At 40.1% G+C, this 17,452-nt stretch overlaps 1 protein-coding gene across 9 annotated transcripts in view; it reads left to right on the top strand.

The window, feature by feature from the left end:
- cd2ap (CD2-associated protein) overlaps positions 1-17,217 on the top strand; it is a 107,962-nt gene extending 90,745 nt beyond the window's left edge. For 7 of the 9 annotated variants that reach the window (XM_085132990.1, XM_085132986.1, XM_085132994.1 and 4 more), the window contains 6 exons: positions 3,684-3,784; positions 7,758-7,873; positions 8,541-8,633; positions 10,970-11,139; positions 11,612-11,675; positions 13,918-17,217. In XM_085132990.1, the coding sequence (XP_084989116.1) occupies positions 3,684-3,784; positions 7,758-7,873; positions 8,541-8,633; positions 10,970-11,139; positions 11,612-11,675; positions 13,918-13,959 (586 nt within the window). In that variant the 3' untranslated portion in view covers positions 13,960-17,217. The remainder of the gene's footprint in view (positions 1-3,683; positions 3,785-7,757; positions 7,874-8,540; positions 8,634-10,969; positions 11,140-11,611; positions 11,676-13,917) is intronic. The other 2 variants (XM_085132987.1, XM_085132989.1) reach the window with 1 other exon arrangement.
- The last annotated feature ends 235 nt before the right edge of the window (positions 17,218-17,452 follow it).

The following is a 17,452-nucleotide window of genomic DNA, read 5'->3' as shown; positions in this document are numbered from 1 at the left end:
AAATACAGCTGCTCTGTGACGGGCCTCAGAGGTTTGTCTAAGAGAATATTGGGTGGCTCTTGCTCAGGTGGTAGAGCAGATCAGCTACTGATCGGAAGGTTAGTGGTTTCGATCTTAGGCTTCGCCAGTCTGCATGTCAAGTGTCCTTGGGCAAGATACTAACCCCAAATTGCCCTCCGATGGCGTTCATCGGAGTGTGAATGTGTGTGAATGTAGATTAAGTTTGCACTTGCGTTTAGAAGTGCTTGCATGAGTGGGTGTGAATGGGTGAATGAGGCATGTTGTATAGAGCGCTTTGAGTACTCCGGGGGAGTAGAAAAGCGCTATATAAGAATCAGTCCGTTACCAATCCGTAACAACACCATGAAGTCCAAAGAACACACCAGACAGTCAGAGATAAAATTATCGAGAAAATTTAAAGCAGGCTTAGGCTACAAAAAGACTTCCCAAGCCTTGAACATCCCACGGAGCAACTGTTCAAGCGATCATTCAGAAATTGAAGTATTTCTGTATGGCACAACTGTAAACCTACACAAGACAAGGCGTCCACCTAAACTCACAGGCCGAACAAGGAGAGCGCTGATCAGAAATGCAGCCAAGAGGCCCATGGTGACTCTGGACGAGCTGCAGAGATCTACAGCTCAGGTGGGGGAATCTGTCCATAGGACAACTATTAGTCCGTGCACTGCACAAAGTTGGCCTTTATGGAAGAGTGGCAAGAAGAAAGCCATTGTTAACAGAAAACCATAAGAAGTCCCGTTGCAGTTTGCCACAAGCCATGTGGGGGACACAGCAAACATGTGGAAGAAGGTGCTCTGGTCAGATGAGACCAAAATAGAACTTTTTGGCCAAAATGAAAAACGCTATGTGTGGCGGAAAACTAACACTGCACATCACTCTGAACACACCATCCCCACTGTCATGCTCTGGGGGTGCTTCTCTTCAGCAGGGACAGGGAAGCTGGTCAGAGTTGATGGGAAGATGGATGGAGCCAAATACAGGGCAATCTTGGAAGAAAACCTCTTGGAGTCTGCAAAAGACTTGAGACTGGGGCGGAGGTTCACCTTCCAGCAGGACAATGACCCTAAACATAAAGCCAGGGCAACAATGGAATGGTTTAAAACAAAACATATCCATGTGTTAGAATGGCCCAGTCAAAGTCCAGATCTAAATCCAATCGAGAATCTGTGGCAAGATCTGAAAACTGCTGTTCACAAACGCTGTCCATCTAATCTGAGTGAGCTGGAGCTGTTTTGCAAAGAAGAATGGGCAAGGATTTCAGTCTCTAGATGTGCAAAGCTGGTAGAGACATACCCTAAAAGACTGGCAGCTGTAATTGCAGCAAAAGGTGGTTCTACAAAGTATTTACTCAGGGGGGCTGAATAATTATGCACACCCCACTTTGCAGTCATTTATTTGTAAAAAAAAATGTTTGGAATCATGTATGATTTTCGTTCCACTTCTCACGTGTACACCACTTTGTATTGGTCTTTCACGTGGAATTCCAATAAAATTGATTCATGTTTGTGGCTGTAATGTGACAAAATGTGGAAAAGTTCAAGGGGGCTGAATAATTTTGCAAGTCACTGTATTATTTACATTATTAAGGAGCTGATGTTGAAAATTAAAAAATCTGAAAAAAATACACACCTTTGGGAAGTTTCATTCCATTTGCATTAACAGAACAAAAATGGTTGAAAAAAAAAAAGTGAAGTGGCCACAAATGGCCAGGATAGAGCCCGGAGGGTTAAATACACACCTCTGTAGTAGTTTTTTTTTTCCTCAGCAAGTGAGAGACTTTGGGAAATCTAGGTGTACTGTGATTAGTCAAACGCTTGCACATCCAGAAAAAGCAAATGCTTAAAAATAAAATTTATAAAATGTGAGTTGGTAAAACAAAAGCTATGCAGGGCAAACAGCTCCTAATGTTAGGCTTAAAAAATGGAACAGATAATTAGAGAAATGAGATTTGAGTATTGAGAACGTATCCCCTCAGCTTGTTACTTGTACAGTGAAAATAAAGAAGCTGGCACAGAATTACAAGAAAATTAATTGCACACAACAGAGATCGACAGACCACGTGACTTACGCGTTGCATTATAGGTACAAGTGGCAGCAAAATCAAAACACTGCATCAAGCGCTAGCATTTCCAGCACCGGTAACCATTAATTCTGTGGTTTTAATCCATACTTGCATTTTATTTGCCCCAAAACAGTCATGTACAAAACGAAGGAGAACACGGCACGTCCGTACAAAGACAGACTTTGTGGACTAAAGACGTTGGCGTGCTGCCCAACTTCATCACGCACATATTTATAATTATATGGTGCTAAGTGTGAGTGCATACACTCACAAAATGTTTAGTAACTTCAGATCCCTGCAACAAGCCCAGGTCCAGTTTACTTTGGTGATTTGGACTATTCCATTTCACAGCTGTTGTTAAATTTTTTTTTTTCTTTATCTCCTGTACAGGCCAACGCAATCTATTTGTCGTTTCAGTTTGTAGTATTACACAACATTTTCAGATCCAATAGAAATAAAATAAGAGTTTCGTAATTCATTCAATTTATTGTCTTTATTTATAACTGGCATTATTGTTTCATTCTATTATAGAATCTTACAAGAAAGAGGCAAAATTATATTCCATTGTGCTTTGGTGAAAAACAAATTAACAATGGGGGAAAAAAAATAACCATATCAAAACAACATACTGGAAAACAGTTACTCATCACTTGATTGCTTCAATACGACACTTGGGCACATATATGCGGGACTTTTCGTGGCTGTTTTGATATCGCTCTCTCTCTTAACCGATCAAATCTCGCTGTGGTAGCAGCTTTAAACTCGGTATGACCCAGGTTGATAGAGGGGGCCCTGTCTTCCTACAAAACACAACAAAGATTAGCCCGCAAAGGCACAGTAAACAAAGCAGCATAGCGCAAACGAATTTCAATTCAAATCAATATAACACTTATTTGTAACCTACATCAACTATTATGTTATGATAAATTACTTAATAACTACAGCAAAAGACTTACCTTTGTGGACATGCTTGGAGCAGACTAACATGTGAGCTGGAGCGTGCTGAAATATTTGGTCTTCGAATAGCTGCAATCCAGGCCATCCGTCGGCTCTTTGTTACTTCAGAAACATGGCTTGAACAGTTTCTCTTCCACGACGGAATCCAATAAAAACCGATCTGTTTACCCGTCAGCCTCCCGTGGCTGTCATGCGACCGGCTATTGCATACAACAGCTTCTTGCCATTATTTGTGTTTCTTTTTATCGCTGTTGTGACTGTTTTCTTGTGAAAGCCTTGCATGCGCTAGTACCACTTGCCACTCGTACCTACAATCCTTTGCGGTTTTGATGTCACATTTTCGATCTGTATAAGAGGTGACATTACTAGCCAACCACAGAGGCAGCTGTTACATTACCCATGAGTATTTGTGAATGCACTGGAAGGTATTTAGCTCCACAGGCCAGCCTTACAGTCAGTGCTTCCCACCAAGTGATCCCCAGAACACACTGTGATGTTCTTCAGTACAGACTTTAATAACTTTTAGAAATCCGATGGGATGATGAGAACAATTAATTTTGTTATTCGTTTAAAATAAAATGTAAAATATCAGCTAAATTGTAGCTGATATTGCTAAAGTCAGGTTTTTCTCTTTTAACCACAGGCACAATGGAGAGGTGCCATCCACACGACCAAAGTCTGACTCCGAGCCATTACCTCTCACCAAACCGGTGTCTGCAGACTCTGTGGAGAAGTCGGGTACAGGTATGTCCATACTACTACATGCATGTCAAATTGCTACAGTCATAACCCCTGGTATCAAATTATTTCCACTGTAGCCATATTAAAAATAAAAAAATAAATAAATAAAGTGTATCTATAGTTTTGTTTCCTACTTTAATTATTGTCGGTTGCTTATAAGAAGTCAATAAATGACTTCACCAGAAGATTTTTGCTTCTGGTGAAGCACATTCAGTGTGTGAATGTGTGTGTGAATGGGTGGATGACTGGTTGTGTAAAGCGCTTTGGGGTCCTTAGGGACTAGAAAAGCACTATACAAATACAGGCCATTTACCATTTACCATTTGACAGTAAGTCTTTTTTGTGACCGTGGTAAATAACATTTCTGAACACAGATTTTTAATTTTTGGTCAGAAAATCACGACTAATTCATGAAGGGCACCAAAAAAGTGTCACCAAAATACCAACACCATTTATTAAACCAAAGAAAAATAATAATTTAATTTCAGTTCATTTCTGATTTGTTAGTATAGTGCAAAATTGTAACTATAGATGATAATTTTCTCATGTATGACATGTGTACCTAATTAGCCTAAGCTTGTTAGTCTGTATAAGACTTGAATGCTAGGAGGCCAGTCATAAACGTTTTCTGTTTTGCTTGCTTTTTCCAGGCTATATATTACCTTTTGAGCTATTTGCCAATATATGGGCCAACACATAAACACACACCTCAGCTGTATGGTGTTATTTTTGTGCCACTATTCTGAGTGCACATAAAAAAAATTTACAGGTGCAAGTGTTGCATTTTGAGGAGAAATTTATTTTGAGCGAAGAAAAACTGAATTTGAGTGAACAGAATTCATTGCTGCGTGCAGAAAATGTATTTCAGTGTTTGCTATTATTCACACACACGCACAATAGCAGCCCCTCTCGCTCAGTTTTTGCATTTGCGCTTGCTCGCAATGTGTTGCTTGCGCTCTCAACATTTCTGCCCGTGCGCGCTCAACTCTTTCTCTACACCGTTATATTTGTGCCACAAAACCTGTTTTGGTCTCCAATCAGCTTGAAATGATGAAATGCAATATCCCTAATCTTTCGTCCAAAACTCAAACGAGGAAGTTGCGGAGAAACACGGTGTGGCGGAGTTTGAAATATTACTCTTTCTGGGTCACAAAATAAACTTTTAAGATATTTTCATGCCAGAATGGTGCTGTGTAAACTTCAAATATCTGCTCGATTTATCAAGACATCACATATTTGCATAAGTGCTCTAATGTTTTCGGAGATGCCTGTTACCCACCAGCTGACCGGGTGGGCACTCGGGTTAAACATAATATATAAGGCTGAACTGACAAAAAAATCACCGACTACACCACCAGGTATTATAGGAAAACCATAAGCCTTTGAACTAAAACAAACACTGTTGTGACAGTGATATACACTGTCTTGTTGGTATATATGTATGATTTGTATCACCTTAATGTTTTCCTCTCACCACATATCAAAACCGATATCATGAGCAGCATTTACAGCTGTGGCTCTAGCAAACATCAGCTGATACTAGAAAGTAATATTAAAAAACAGCTGATCAAGCTGCTGTTGTTTAGCGCATCCGCTGGTTTCCTCTTTCTGGCATAAAGTGGGCGATAAACAAACGAGAGATGATCAGCTGATCATTGATCAGTTTCATGATTGAAGTAGTAACAGGAGAGGGAGGGAGGGAGAATGAGGGGAGAAGAGGCAGCTGTGCAGCAAAGACAGAATAACTTCAGCTTTGTGTCTTTTTTTTCATTGTTGCTGAAGTTTGGGACGAATCGCGTTCCTTTTCCCCTCAATACGGATGTATTGTAATTGTTCCAGCCCAGAGTTGATCATGACCAATTGGCTAATCCACCACCTTTCATTGTTTATACCGTTACTAAAACAAACAAACATAAACATGAAAAATCACCATCAGCCCACCGGGCAAATGTCCGGTATGCCCAATGGCCAGTCCAGCTGGTGGGTAACAGGCATCTCCGAAAACATTAGAGCACTTATGCAAATATGTGATGTCTTGATAAATCGAGCAGATATTTGAAGTTTACACAGCACCATTCTGACATGAAAATATCTTTTTGTGATATCTATTTTGTGACCCCGACAGAGTAATATTTCAAACTCCGCCACACCGTGTTTCTCCGCAACTGCCTCGTTTGAGTTTGGACGAAATGGATTCTGGGATATTGCATTTCGTCATTTCGAGCTGATTGGAAACCAAAACAGCCAATCAGATTTTTTTTTGCATCCAAGTCTGTGATTGGCTGGTTGTGTGGCACAAATATAACGGTGTAGAGAAAGAGTTGAGCGTGCACGGGCAGAAATGTTGAGAGCGCAAGCAACACATTGCGAGCAAGCGCAAATGCAAAAAACTGAGCAAGAGGGGCTACTATTGTTGCGTGTGTGTGAATAATAGCAAACACTGAAATCCATTTTCTGCACAGGAGTTTTTTCATCATCCAAAAATATGAAAGCTGCCCCTTGTGTCAGTAGATTTAAGTGTTTAAAGAAGACATTTTTTACTGTTTTTATTAGTGCTGTCAAAATTAACGCGTTAACGCACATTAATCTGCTATCACGGTCAACGCAATTACAATTTTTAACGCAATTAACACATCTGGAATGTAGACTGACTCTAAATCCCTGAAATGCTTCTGTCATGCATTTCGGGCTGTTTGTCCAAGTAGAGTTACCTTCTCACATGCGCAAATGGACAGTTGATCTGGTAGTGATGGGTAGCTGAACCAATCAACTCAGTTTGGAAGATGATAAACACACATTGGCCCTCTGATGGGAAATTTGAGTATTCCAAAAATAACAAGACAGAACAGTCGACCGACATAAAGTATTATGCACATTGTGCAAGAAGGAATTTCTTTTCACCGAAGCACTTCCAGCTTAAAATGTCACATTGATGCAAAGCATGCGTTAGTCGGGGATGCTGCTAGGAGTTTGGCTAACGTGTCACCGAGCTTGCGACAAACCACTCACGGAGCATCAGGGACTCAGTGAGTCTACCTCAGAATTATTGACTGACGTAATTGCCAAGTGGACTGCAACAAACTGCAGACCTATTAATATGGTTGAGAACGCGCTTTACATTGCTTTGGTTCCTCGTTTCAAGGACTTGAAGTGCCTCCCCAAGAGTAACAGAGAGAGGATGGATAAACGTTTACAGAGTTTTTTGTTAACATGAATGTTCAAGATGTTCAGTAAACATGTTAATTGCGTATATTTTTTCTCGAGTCTGTTTGCTAAAGCAAAATGAATTGTGGTTAATATAGAATAAAAATAAATTATATTTAATCGTGATTAATCAAAATTAATCCACAGTAACCCTGTGATGAATCTGATTAAACATTTTAATTGTTTGACAGCTCTTATATATATTATGTAAAAGTGTATACTTACCTATTAGTATATAGGTTTTTTAAAAAGTTGTACGTCACATCAGAAAACCTTTAAAAGATTGAAGAAAACTATTCAAATTATCTGAATATAAGCATACATTCTTTGTGTTTATTCTGAATTTACTTCATTATATTGCATAAATGTCAGTTACAAGCTTAAATATAAAGTCCAGGCTATTGATCAACAGGCTATCGCGATTAATTACAGAAAATTGTGAGATTAATTTTAATTAAATTTTTTAATCTATTGACAGCACTAGTTTTTATATATTCTTTTATATTTTAGTTGTTTGTTTAGCCTTGTGCCTGTGTTTGGCTGATTTCCTGCTTCTGTGTGTGTATTAATGTTGTTAATGAGGCAGAAAATAAACCAAAAGCCAAACTGTTTGTGAGCAGTTACAGTGCATTCAAAGTGAATCAAAGGAAATTATTGAAAGTGTCAGTTCGCTTGTGGATGTTGGGTTTAGTCATAGCTGAAATGTTGTGCTGAAAAATAATTCTATTATTTCTCTCCCCTCGCCTCTTTCTCTCTCATCTGGTTTCAACAGATCTGATGAGTTTTGATGACTTGTCGTCTACCTCGGAGAAGCTCTCTCACCTCACGACCAACCGACCAAAGATGACTGGAAGGAGGCTGCCCACGCAGTTTGGTGGAGGACAATTGGTGAGGATGTGCTCAAGCGCTAGCAATCCCCCGCTCCCTTTAAGTTGACACTGACCTTTTTTCTTTGGATGGTTATTATGAGGAGCTGTCTCTCTTACTCTCATCATTCTTACCATCTCATGTTAAAAGTTAGGCTGACGTCTGGTAATATAGTTTCCGCAAGTTGGTCTCTATATTTGTTCCTATGTATTATTTATGTTACAGAAGAAATCTCTTCTTTTCCCTGACAACTTTAGTATACAAGCCTTCACCTGATAGTTAAAGAGATTTCATGAAAACAAAGACAAATGGCTTTAGAACAGCAGTCCTTGTTTTTGCTCAAAGCTGGTGCCTTACAAAGCAAACTGTAAGCAGGTGTTTGGCTTTTCCCACATTTGGACCACATTCTTGAATGCAACCAAATACTGTTATCATTAAATTGCCATCAAGGTCTTTATATCAGTTTATTTTCATGTCGGGTGTACATTTGTATCATAGGTTTGGCGTCTTTTCTTTTAAAAATCTAACTTCCCTATACCTGCAGACTCCTTACAAATCCTACCATGACACTAGAGCTAATAGTGTAGCTGTTAACTGTCATTGACAGATGCAATCGTTTCAGGACTCTGCAGCTTTTCCTGTTTTCCCTGTCATGAGCAGCACATTTTATCCCAACATAATTCCACAGTTTGCATTACAGCCCAACAAGGAAGTGAGTGTGGAGAAAACCTTTAAGACTGATGAAGAAGATGCCAAACCAAAGCTAACGGAAACCAGAAAGGTAATTTAATTTCATGTCTGTTTAGAGGAAACCTTTAGTTTAGTAACAGGTGCCCACTTAGTGACATAACTGCCTCATGAAATGAAGCAAAGAATGAATGGTCTTAGCAGATCTTTGGGTATAAATGTGTGAAAGTGATGGCAGCTGTTGCCAGCGGCGTTGCTGATGGTAGCACAGCAGTGATGGTTTGTGTTGTGTGAATCTGGTAGGTACAGTATAGCACACTGCCTGCTTATGTTGAAATCAAGTCAGCATGGTACTCCAGTCCACATTGAGGCTTCTAATGTGACATTGTGGACATTGGTCAAAAGTTGTCCATCATATTGGATGCGATGCAACTGCTGGTTGTTAGGGAAGCAAGTCGTCGTCATCTCATTGGCAGTAGTTTGAGGTTGCTGAGTAAATCAGTTACAGAGAAGATGCTGCACCAAAAATGAAATGAAAAGGGTTTGTCTTTTTCTTTCCTTAGCTGTTTCATTTTTTAAGGCAGGCTGTCTCCGTTCTTGGTTTGTGTCACACTTTCAGTTTCCTTATAGCTCAGAGAGCAGGTGGATAATGTTTATGGACAAATCAAAGACGTCTAATCAAACCACAGCTGCAACAAGATTCTAGGGTCTAAAGCAATCATAAGGAGCTTTCTATATATTTTTTCCTAGGAACTGGTGGTGACCACTCTGTAGGCTTTGGTGACTAGCCTTTTATTCATTATGTTGTCACCATGAATGTCACACATCCAAACTAGCAGATAAGCCAACATCACATGGTTAATGCTGACATGTCTGCAAAACCATAACACGGCTCTTTCAGCCTGGTACAAAAAGGTGTTTTTCGATGCATCCTATAAACCTTCATACCAACTGGACCTCTCAGTCATGTTTGTGGTATTTGGTTTCTCAGTTCATAGATGCTGCTTCACAATCAAGGTTGCAAACATTAGGTGATAACTTGGAACTCCACTCTGGTCTTGCTCCATTACTGATGCCAGTGTTGAATTAATAATCTGCACCTCTCACTGTGAGTAAGAGAATTGAATGTGTCAGGAATCCTCACAGCTTTGTGTACTTTGTTAGTGAAGTGATAAATGAAAACAGGCCCAGAATAAATACAGTAAAATAAATTTAGTGTTTTTCACTTTTCCTGTTTGCACACAGATGTGCAGCTGGCAGTAAAGAGCTGAAGTGAATGATATTCAGTTACAGTGTATTACTATGTGTTATTATTACTTCTAGCTTCTCAGATAAGGTCTCTGACCGAGCACGAGAGTGAAAGCAATCAAGTGCACAATCGAAAGGAAGTGGAACATCATTGTTGTCGGCCATTTCAGTCATGTTGGCTCACTTTAACCACAGTTTGCAGTTAGCTAAAAAAAACTTTGGGGAAAAAAAAACAAGTAGAAGCTGTTTGTGATTGGACCATGGCTCGGCTTGTCGTCACCAATACCCAGTCCAGCTTTTGTGGCTCAGTATCTGACCAATACCCAATGCAAGCCTCACATCAGCACATCTGGAGTACACAGCTACATACAGAGTCTTTTAAGTGTAACAGTAAAAACAATGTCTTGATTGTATGGTCAGAATAAACCACCATAGTGGAAGTTGTCACACCCGTGTCAAACAAGCTGTTGCTCAGCCCCTGCTACTCCTATTTCTCACCATCACACATTTACGGTTCACATACTCCGATTATTTCCTGACACATTACCTACAGTCTGTTTGTTCATCTTGAGACTTCCATCTGTTTGGTTCTTTTCAAGTCCTCTGCTTTCAGATTTGTCTAATTAAAAGCTAAAGTTATCCCCAAGTTGGCTTTTTAGGGAAAGTTTGGCATGTCACACAATCCTTTTAGCATTACATCACTTTTTCTGAAAACGCTCAACTTTCTGTGGAAATGATGCCACCGTCTCCCCAAAAACAAACACTCACTGAATACAAGGAGCTACAAAAAGCAGCACTTTATGTTATTTTGCTTTAAGTCGGTGTCGTTTACCTACATGAAGACACGGTTGTGCGATGGGGTGATAAAGACTGAATATCCCCCTTCACTGGAAAACAGGCTCATAATCACATTGTGTAAATCAGCCCTGTGTTTTTCTTCCTACACTGTAGCATTGGATTTAAATTCCTCATCTGCTCTGCTGTCACAGTGGATTTCATTTGAGAGTCTCACCATTAAAATTGCATTACAGATACTTTTCCCTGAGGGTGCAGGTATTATAATGACAAGATAAAAACATCCAATTAAATTTAGTTTTATATTGGAGGTCAAAACAGACACACAAAAAAGAATTATTGCAGAAAATTCTTGTCTTACAATTTTCTCCTCTCATGTCTTAATAGCCTTCCACAAACACCTTATCGTCACCGTCATTCCACAAGTCTGACTTCGGAGCTTCTCTGGGCAGTAAGGCGAAGGTGGAGCATGAGGAGTCGAGCTCACAGCTGGAGGAGCTGAGGAGCCAGATGAAGGAGCTGCAGCTCACGGTGGAACTGCTCAAGTCCCAGCAAATGTAAGGACACATGAGCCTGATAAGGTTTGAGGGCAGGACAGGAATGGAAAGCTAAAATTGTTCTTCAAGGTTCTTACCTTATAAAATAATAAAACAGTATTATTATAAATAAAACATACATAAATATATGATTTACATCAAATTATTACGCCACTGCCAAACCCAATACCACTGAAATGGTAATGCGTACTCCTGTCTCTCTGAATTAGCAATAGCTACCGTTTCTGTCGAGCTGATTTATCGACTCAAGCATTTTCCAACCATCATTCTCTTTAAAACCATCCTGGCTTTTTATAATAAGTATTATAATATGTGTCTTTTGGATTCTGACGACTTTAACTCAAAGTTCATTTGAGGCACTGAAACTGGTTCTGAGGTGTGTTTAAAGGAAGAAAGTGTTTACATATTTATGATATTTGCTGCTAAGGTAGCCACATGCTAAGGTTGCACATCTCTGTTTGTTTATTTCCAGGAAAGAGATCACTGAGCTTCGAGGAGAGCTGGATGACGAAAGGCAAAAGCGTGTGTCCCTGCAGGTAGTATGGCTCGCAACTGAAACACAGGCTGAGCTGTCCACATTCATTAGACCCATTAGTTTAGACAAATATTGATGCTTTTTGTGCACACATGAACAGCATCCAGCTCCGTACACTAGTGACTTTCTAATGACTCAGTAATAGAAGTTCTATGTGATCACAGCTGGGACCGTCTAAATGTAACTTATTACATCCACTAAGTAATGAGTGAACACATGAATGCATGCAATAATTAGTCATTGTTCATTAATGTCAAGTCCTGCTGACGGCAAAACACCAAAGCACTCCAGTCCGTGCCGTCTTCATTAAACTCTCCTCATCTGCTGACATCAGTACCAATTGAATATTTTTGCTAAAAGCACATAATGCTGTTTTTGCACTTTCAACCCTGAGGCAGTGTTTCATTTCGCAGTCTATGCGTTGGCATGTTTTGAGTGTCCTTAGTTTATTACCAGCAGCAGATTATTTCCTCTTTCTTCCTGGTCAACACTCACACATTAATGAAAATCAAAATAATAATAAAAATAAAAAACTGGCTGCATTTATGAGTTTTGAAGATTTCATCCCTGCATCATCATGCACACATGAAGCCTTCTGTTTTTTCCCTTTACACATGTAAAGAAATGTAACTGTTTAATAACACATTAAGCCCTTAAGGGACACACTGCACCAGCTATACACATAACGGTTACTGTCTGTCCTGAGTTGTCCCATCAGCTCATAAAAGCATGAGTGTTGTGTAATGTGTTTGCTAACTCTAAGCTCAGATTATTCAGAGTTGTGTTTATGATTCTTCTCGGCTCCAGTTTGAGCTTCAGATAATGAAAGTAAAGGAGTTTGGGATGGATCAGCATTATTTGGGCCTTTTTCTCTGTGCTAATGACAAAAAGCACCTACAATGGACAATGTTTATCGTTAAAACAGGTCGTTATTCAGCGAACATGTTTTAGTTGCATCGTAGGAACTGTGGGATCCAGGGTTTTGGAGGTGATTAAACACCACAGGAATTCTGGGTTTTTCCCCGATCCTGTCAGGAAGTCTGCCTTAAACAGACAGGCTCTCTGAGCATGATGTCTGTGAGAGAGACATTAGAGAGGGTTTTTCTGTTAGCTGGTTTTGTTATAAATTTCAGGCTGATGTTTCACCAGGTGAGCAGCTACCTGATGGAGGCTTTTTTTTTTCTTAAAAATCAAGTTCTGTGCAGAACGACAAGAATGAATATTTAAATCATTCACTTAAAATCAAAGAAAGAAAACTGATGACCGAGGATACGCCTCTAGGCTAACTACACTCCCTGGCTGTTGTGAACACATTCAGCGTCCATGTTCTGCTCATGTTAAACTGAGAGATTGAAGGTTGGTCCACTCTGCCCGGCCGACCTTTCTGTCTTCAACAGGGCACCAATATAAATTGCATCACAGGAGGAGGGGTCCCCTGCAGAGAGCCCCACGCAGGGTCAGACTCGCATACAGAGAAACATAACTGCAGATTAGTTTAAGCTCCCCTGCAGTTAACTTCAGCTTCCACCTCAGCTTCCTCATCCTCGTCAAAGACATTGGCCGTGCGGCTCAGGTTGTCCTCCGGCTCGTGCTTTCATTGTCATTCAATTCTCCTAATCCCCACCAGTGGAAAAGCCCCACAGCAGGATGCCACTGTACCTCACAGCAGGGATAATGACAATGACTGACTCACAAGCTCAATCTACTCTCGCAAATCGAATATGGCTGCAGCGCCTTTTCAGTGTGATACAGGGCAAAATATTATGACCAATCACTTAATTTGAAGTTATTTTGAAAACCTGCACTCTGCGTGACCTCTGGAGGTCTCTGGCATCGGCTCATTCGCGGCATGTCATGTAAAGTCCTGCAGAGCATGAGCCATAAAATGGGAGAAATCATTGTGAAAGTTACAAATCTGCTCTAACAGTATGGAGTGTTCCCGGTAAACGGCTGTGGAATTGAACCAATTTAAAATCAGATGACCCTGCATATAAATCTTTGTGTTTTATAATTGACACTTTCTTTTGAGGATTTTTTTACTGCCTCTTTCTCCAACAGTACAAACATTGTGCTACATTTGTAGCCTTGGTAACATGTTTTAGGCCTCGTTGGAGAGCTGTGCACAGTGTTGTTCCATAGTTTCTCTCTCTGCATAGCGAAACAGCTACTTCATTGGGCACAGTGTAGCTCCATGCATCCCCACCCTACACACCAACTGTAAGAAGTTTATTTTTTCTTCACAGATGGAGATCGAGAAGCTAAAGCGAACCATCCACTCGACGTGAAACTCCTTGATCTAATCAACGGCAGTCCTCGGGGTCAGCTGCTGGCCTGCCCGTCGATCAGCAGGAGGGCAGCGACGTATGGATGGTCAAATGGAGGGAGAGAGGGTGGAGAAATCCACCCACCTCAAGCACAATCCTTGTTCAGTGATCTACAAAAACAAACAAACTCACTCTCCATATTTGTAAGATTTACATTTTGCACATAAGATTTTTTTCAAGCTAGGTGTAAGTTACAGATGTATATGTTCCTCTCTCTCTTTTCTTTCTTTTTTTTTTTTTTAAATTTTGCCAATACAAAAAGAAAAAAAAACTGAGGCCTTACTTCAAACTACTGCGCTGGACTCACAACTCTGCTGCTCTGGCTCTTTCCCAATCACTCTGGCATTCCTTGAACTCCTCAGGGATGCTCTCAGTACTACTGACTTTGTGTAAAGCAGAGGGTGCTCGTTTTCCTTGCCTAATTTCTTTTTGTTTTTTTATAATGCGCAAAAATTTATTTTAAACAGATTTGATTATTTGAGTTTTCATCTTCAGATTAAAATGCGTTTTTCTTTCTTGCACGGCGCCTGTCAGCACAGCACCACCACATGGCTGCAGCGTGTCAGAGCAAGCTCTTGCGTTTATTTTTTTGTTGTCTTTTGATGTTTTCTAGCATTCCTACCCAGAATAACACTACTGTGCCTGTTTCAGAAAAAAACAAACAAAAAAACAATCCATTAAATGTTTGTATTGGGATCTGGAATATTTGCAGCATGATATTGTATATCTATATTTTTAAATCTACTGACATGCTTAGTCAAATATTATATAGAGGGCCTCTTCTATGCTGGCTCTTCTATTTTTGTGAGAAAGTTTTCAGCTGTTGGGAATGTTCTCAGAAACTTAGCCAGAGTCATAAAATGCAAGAGAGGAGCGAGGAAGGAGGGACTACAGTCTTCTGAAAAGGCAGCCTCATTACGATCATCTCTGCTACTCGCTTGTCTATTCATAGCTCTCTCCCATCCCTGTCATTTCTACCTCCGCCTTCCTTACTCTCATCCATCTTTGTTTCCTGCTAAATCGTCTGGTGTCTTTTTGCTCAGCCGACTACCCCCTCCCTCTTATGTTTAATCTACAACTCCACATTTCAGACACATGGGTTAAACTAACTGGAAGAACATGATGAAGCGGTGAAATTCACTCACATCCTCTTTTTTTCTTCCCCCTTTTTAATCGTCTGATGATAAAACACCGCTGAAGAATGTGATTATCCTGGTGGAAACTGGTGCGATATGGGTCAGCTAGTGTGTTTTTAGCCATGTTAGCATGGATGATGGGTATAAGTGTCATGCAGCTTGATCCGTAATGTTTCAGCAGACTTAAAGTGTATACATACATGTATGCATACATACATCCACCAGATTTGCACTACCATGATTTGAACTAGTAGTTGGTTTGTCATGTTTGTCAGTGTATAGTTACAGCACACTGCGCTGCCATACCCTAGGCTAAATTTTGTGTTTCCACATTTCCACTTCAAATGCCTGCACAACTTGCCACAGCCATGTTTATCATGCACCAATCAGCCATAACATTAAAACCATTTTCCCAATATTGTGTCACTTCTGCCTGTGCCACCAAAGTGACACAGAAGAGCTCAGGAGGAGCTCCAGGGTAGACCTGTGGCATCTGGGAGTTGGCGGTGTTCAACGGGTTTCAGATTGGAGAAGTACTTTGAGCACCTCTCATGTGTTTGGTCTATTACAGTAATGATGCCAGAAATCCAACATTTCTTCATAACATGATGGTCAGTGTCGTTCACTTCTCCCAGTAGTGGTTTCAATGCAGTGGCTGATTGCTGTATGAGGCATCAAATGAATCAGTCAATTAACTGACTGATGATTAAATTAAGCTTTATAAAGTGAGCAGGGCTGACCTCTAGGAGTCTACAATCTGAAAAATTACACATTAGGGGTTTTAAGATGGAGTTAAATAAAGATTAGAAGTTACTGCTTTTTACTGGACATTGAGCAAACAACTGTCGTTAAAACTCAGGCAGTTTCTATAGCTGGAAGTACTGCTACAGTTAAGAAAGGTAACTGGATTTTTCTCACTACAGAAATGTAGAGCATGGTATCACTAACGCAGAAGGCCAAACTCAGTCAGTTCTAACTGGAAGCTGAATATATTTGTTCATAGGAGTATATTTCTGCCATAATTTGGGTCCACTTGTCCCCGCAGGGATCATTATAACAAAACATTTTTGTGGAGTTGGGAGGTGCACCATCCATAGTTTCTATGATTCACTGTATTTTTGAGTACACAAATTATCTGAAACCTTTGCACACTGTGTGAAATGGAAATTAAAAACAAAATGCAGAAGAGCGCAAAAACAGCATCAAATGTTGAAACTGAGAACCTTTTTTAAAAGTACTTTATGTCCATGAGTACTTCTTGTAGTTTTGCCTCTGTACACTATCACAGTGGATTTTAAATCAAACAATGAATTTTTTTAACAAGAGTTTTGGATTAATTGGAATTTCTATGAAGTAAAATTTACATATATAGCTACTAGCCATGCCAGCTCCCATACACTGTGCACTGATCAAAGAAGAAGAGGTAATGCAACCTAGTAACAAACATGGCCCTTTCTCAGCTTATTTAAAATTCATTGCTGGTGTCAAATTTAAAAGGAGCTTGTAATTTAAAAAACAAAACCAAAAACAGATTTCTCAGTTTTAACATTTCATGTATTATATTGTTTGAACATTTTGCAGCTGATTGCAAATTGGCTGGGATAAATATTGGCACCTTCAAAGATGGATGCAATGGTTCTCAGCTGGAAAAGGTGGGGGATGTCCACCTCCAGTTTGGGAATGAATGTGCCTCTGTAATGTATTCATGAATGGAGATTAATAAGTTAGAGTTAGGATGAGGAGCTCAATCATTTCAGAGGGTGCACTGCTCCAAGTAGAAAGGAGGCAGTTGAGGTGTTTTGAGCAGTCTGGCTGATGTCTGTCTTCATACTGCTTACGCTCTAGCTCCATTCTGTAGCCCTGACTCACAATGTTCAACAGCTTATCTGAGAAACAGAGAGCAGCACAGTACCAAGTGCATCCACCTCTGGCTTCACTGCAAGTTACAGGGTTATTTAAATTCTGACACTCAATTTTGTTTCCAGGTTAGATATTCCACATTGTGCTACCACAAGGACAAAAACCTGTTACTGTTGTTTGTATCTTTGTCTTAATGTTGTTGTACATATCTCACAAATGTCTTTTTAAAAAAAAGCATCTCTTTGTACTTTGAAGTCTTTGCCGGGCCTGATTCTGTGTGCAAATGCTCGACTGTAACTGTCCATGATTGTGTCGGAGAAGAATCTAAGCCCCACAGTGGCCACTTTGATGCTTTGTGATCTGACATGAGTGGTCATGCACTCACACAATACATGGATGCCTGGCTTTGAACAAGCGTGGCTCTTAATGCAGTGTGGCCAGGCAATAGGCTAATATGG

Source organism: Neolamprologus multifasciatus, chromosome 15 (genome assembly GCF_963576455.1).
Source record: "Neolamprologus multifasciatus chromosome 15, fNeoMul1.2, whole genome shotgun sequence".
Lineage (NCBI taxonomy): Eukaryota > Metazoa > Chordata > Actinopteri > Cichliformes > Cichlidae > Neolamprologus > Neolamprologus multifasciatus.
Note: the sequence above shows the minus strand (reverse complement) of the source record. Positions and strands in the feature narration are given on the sequence as shown.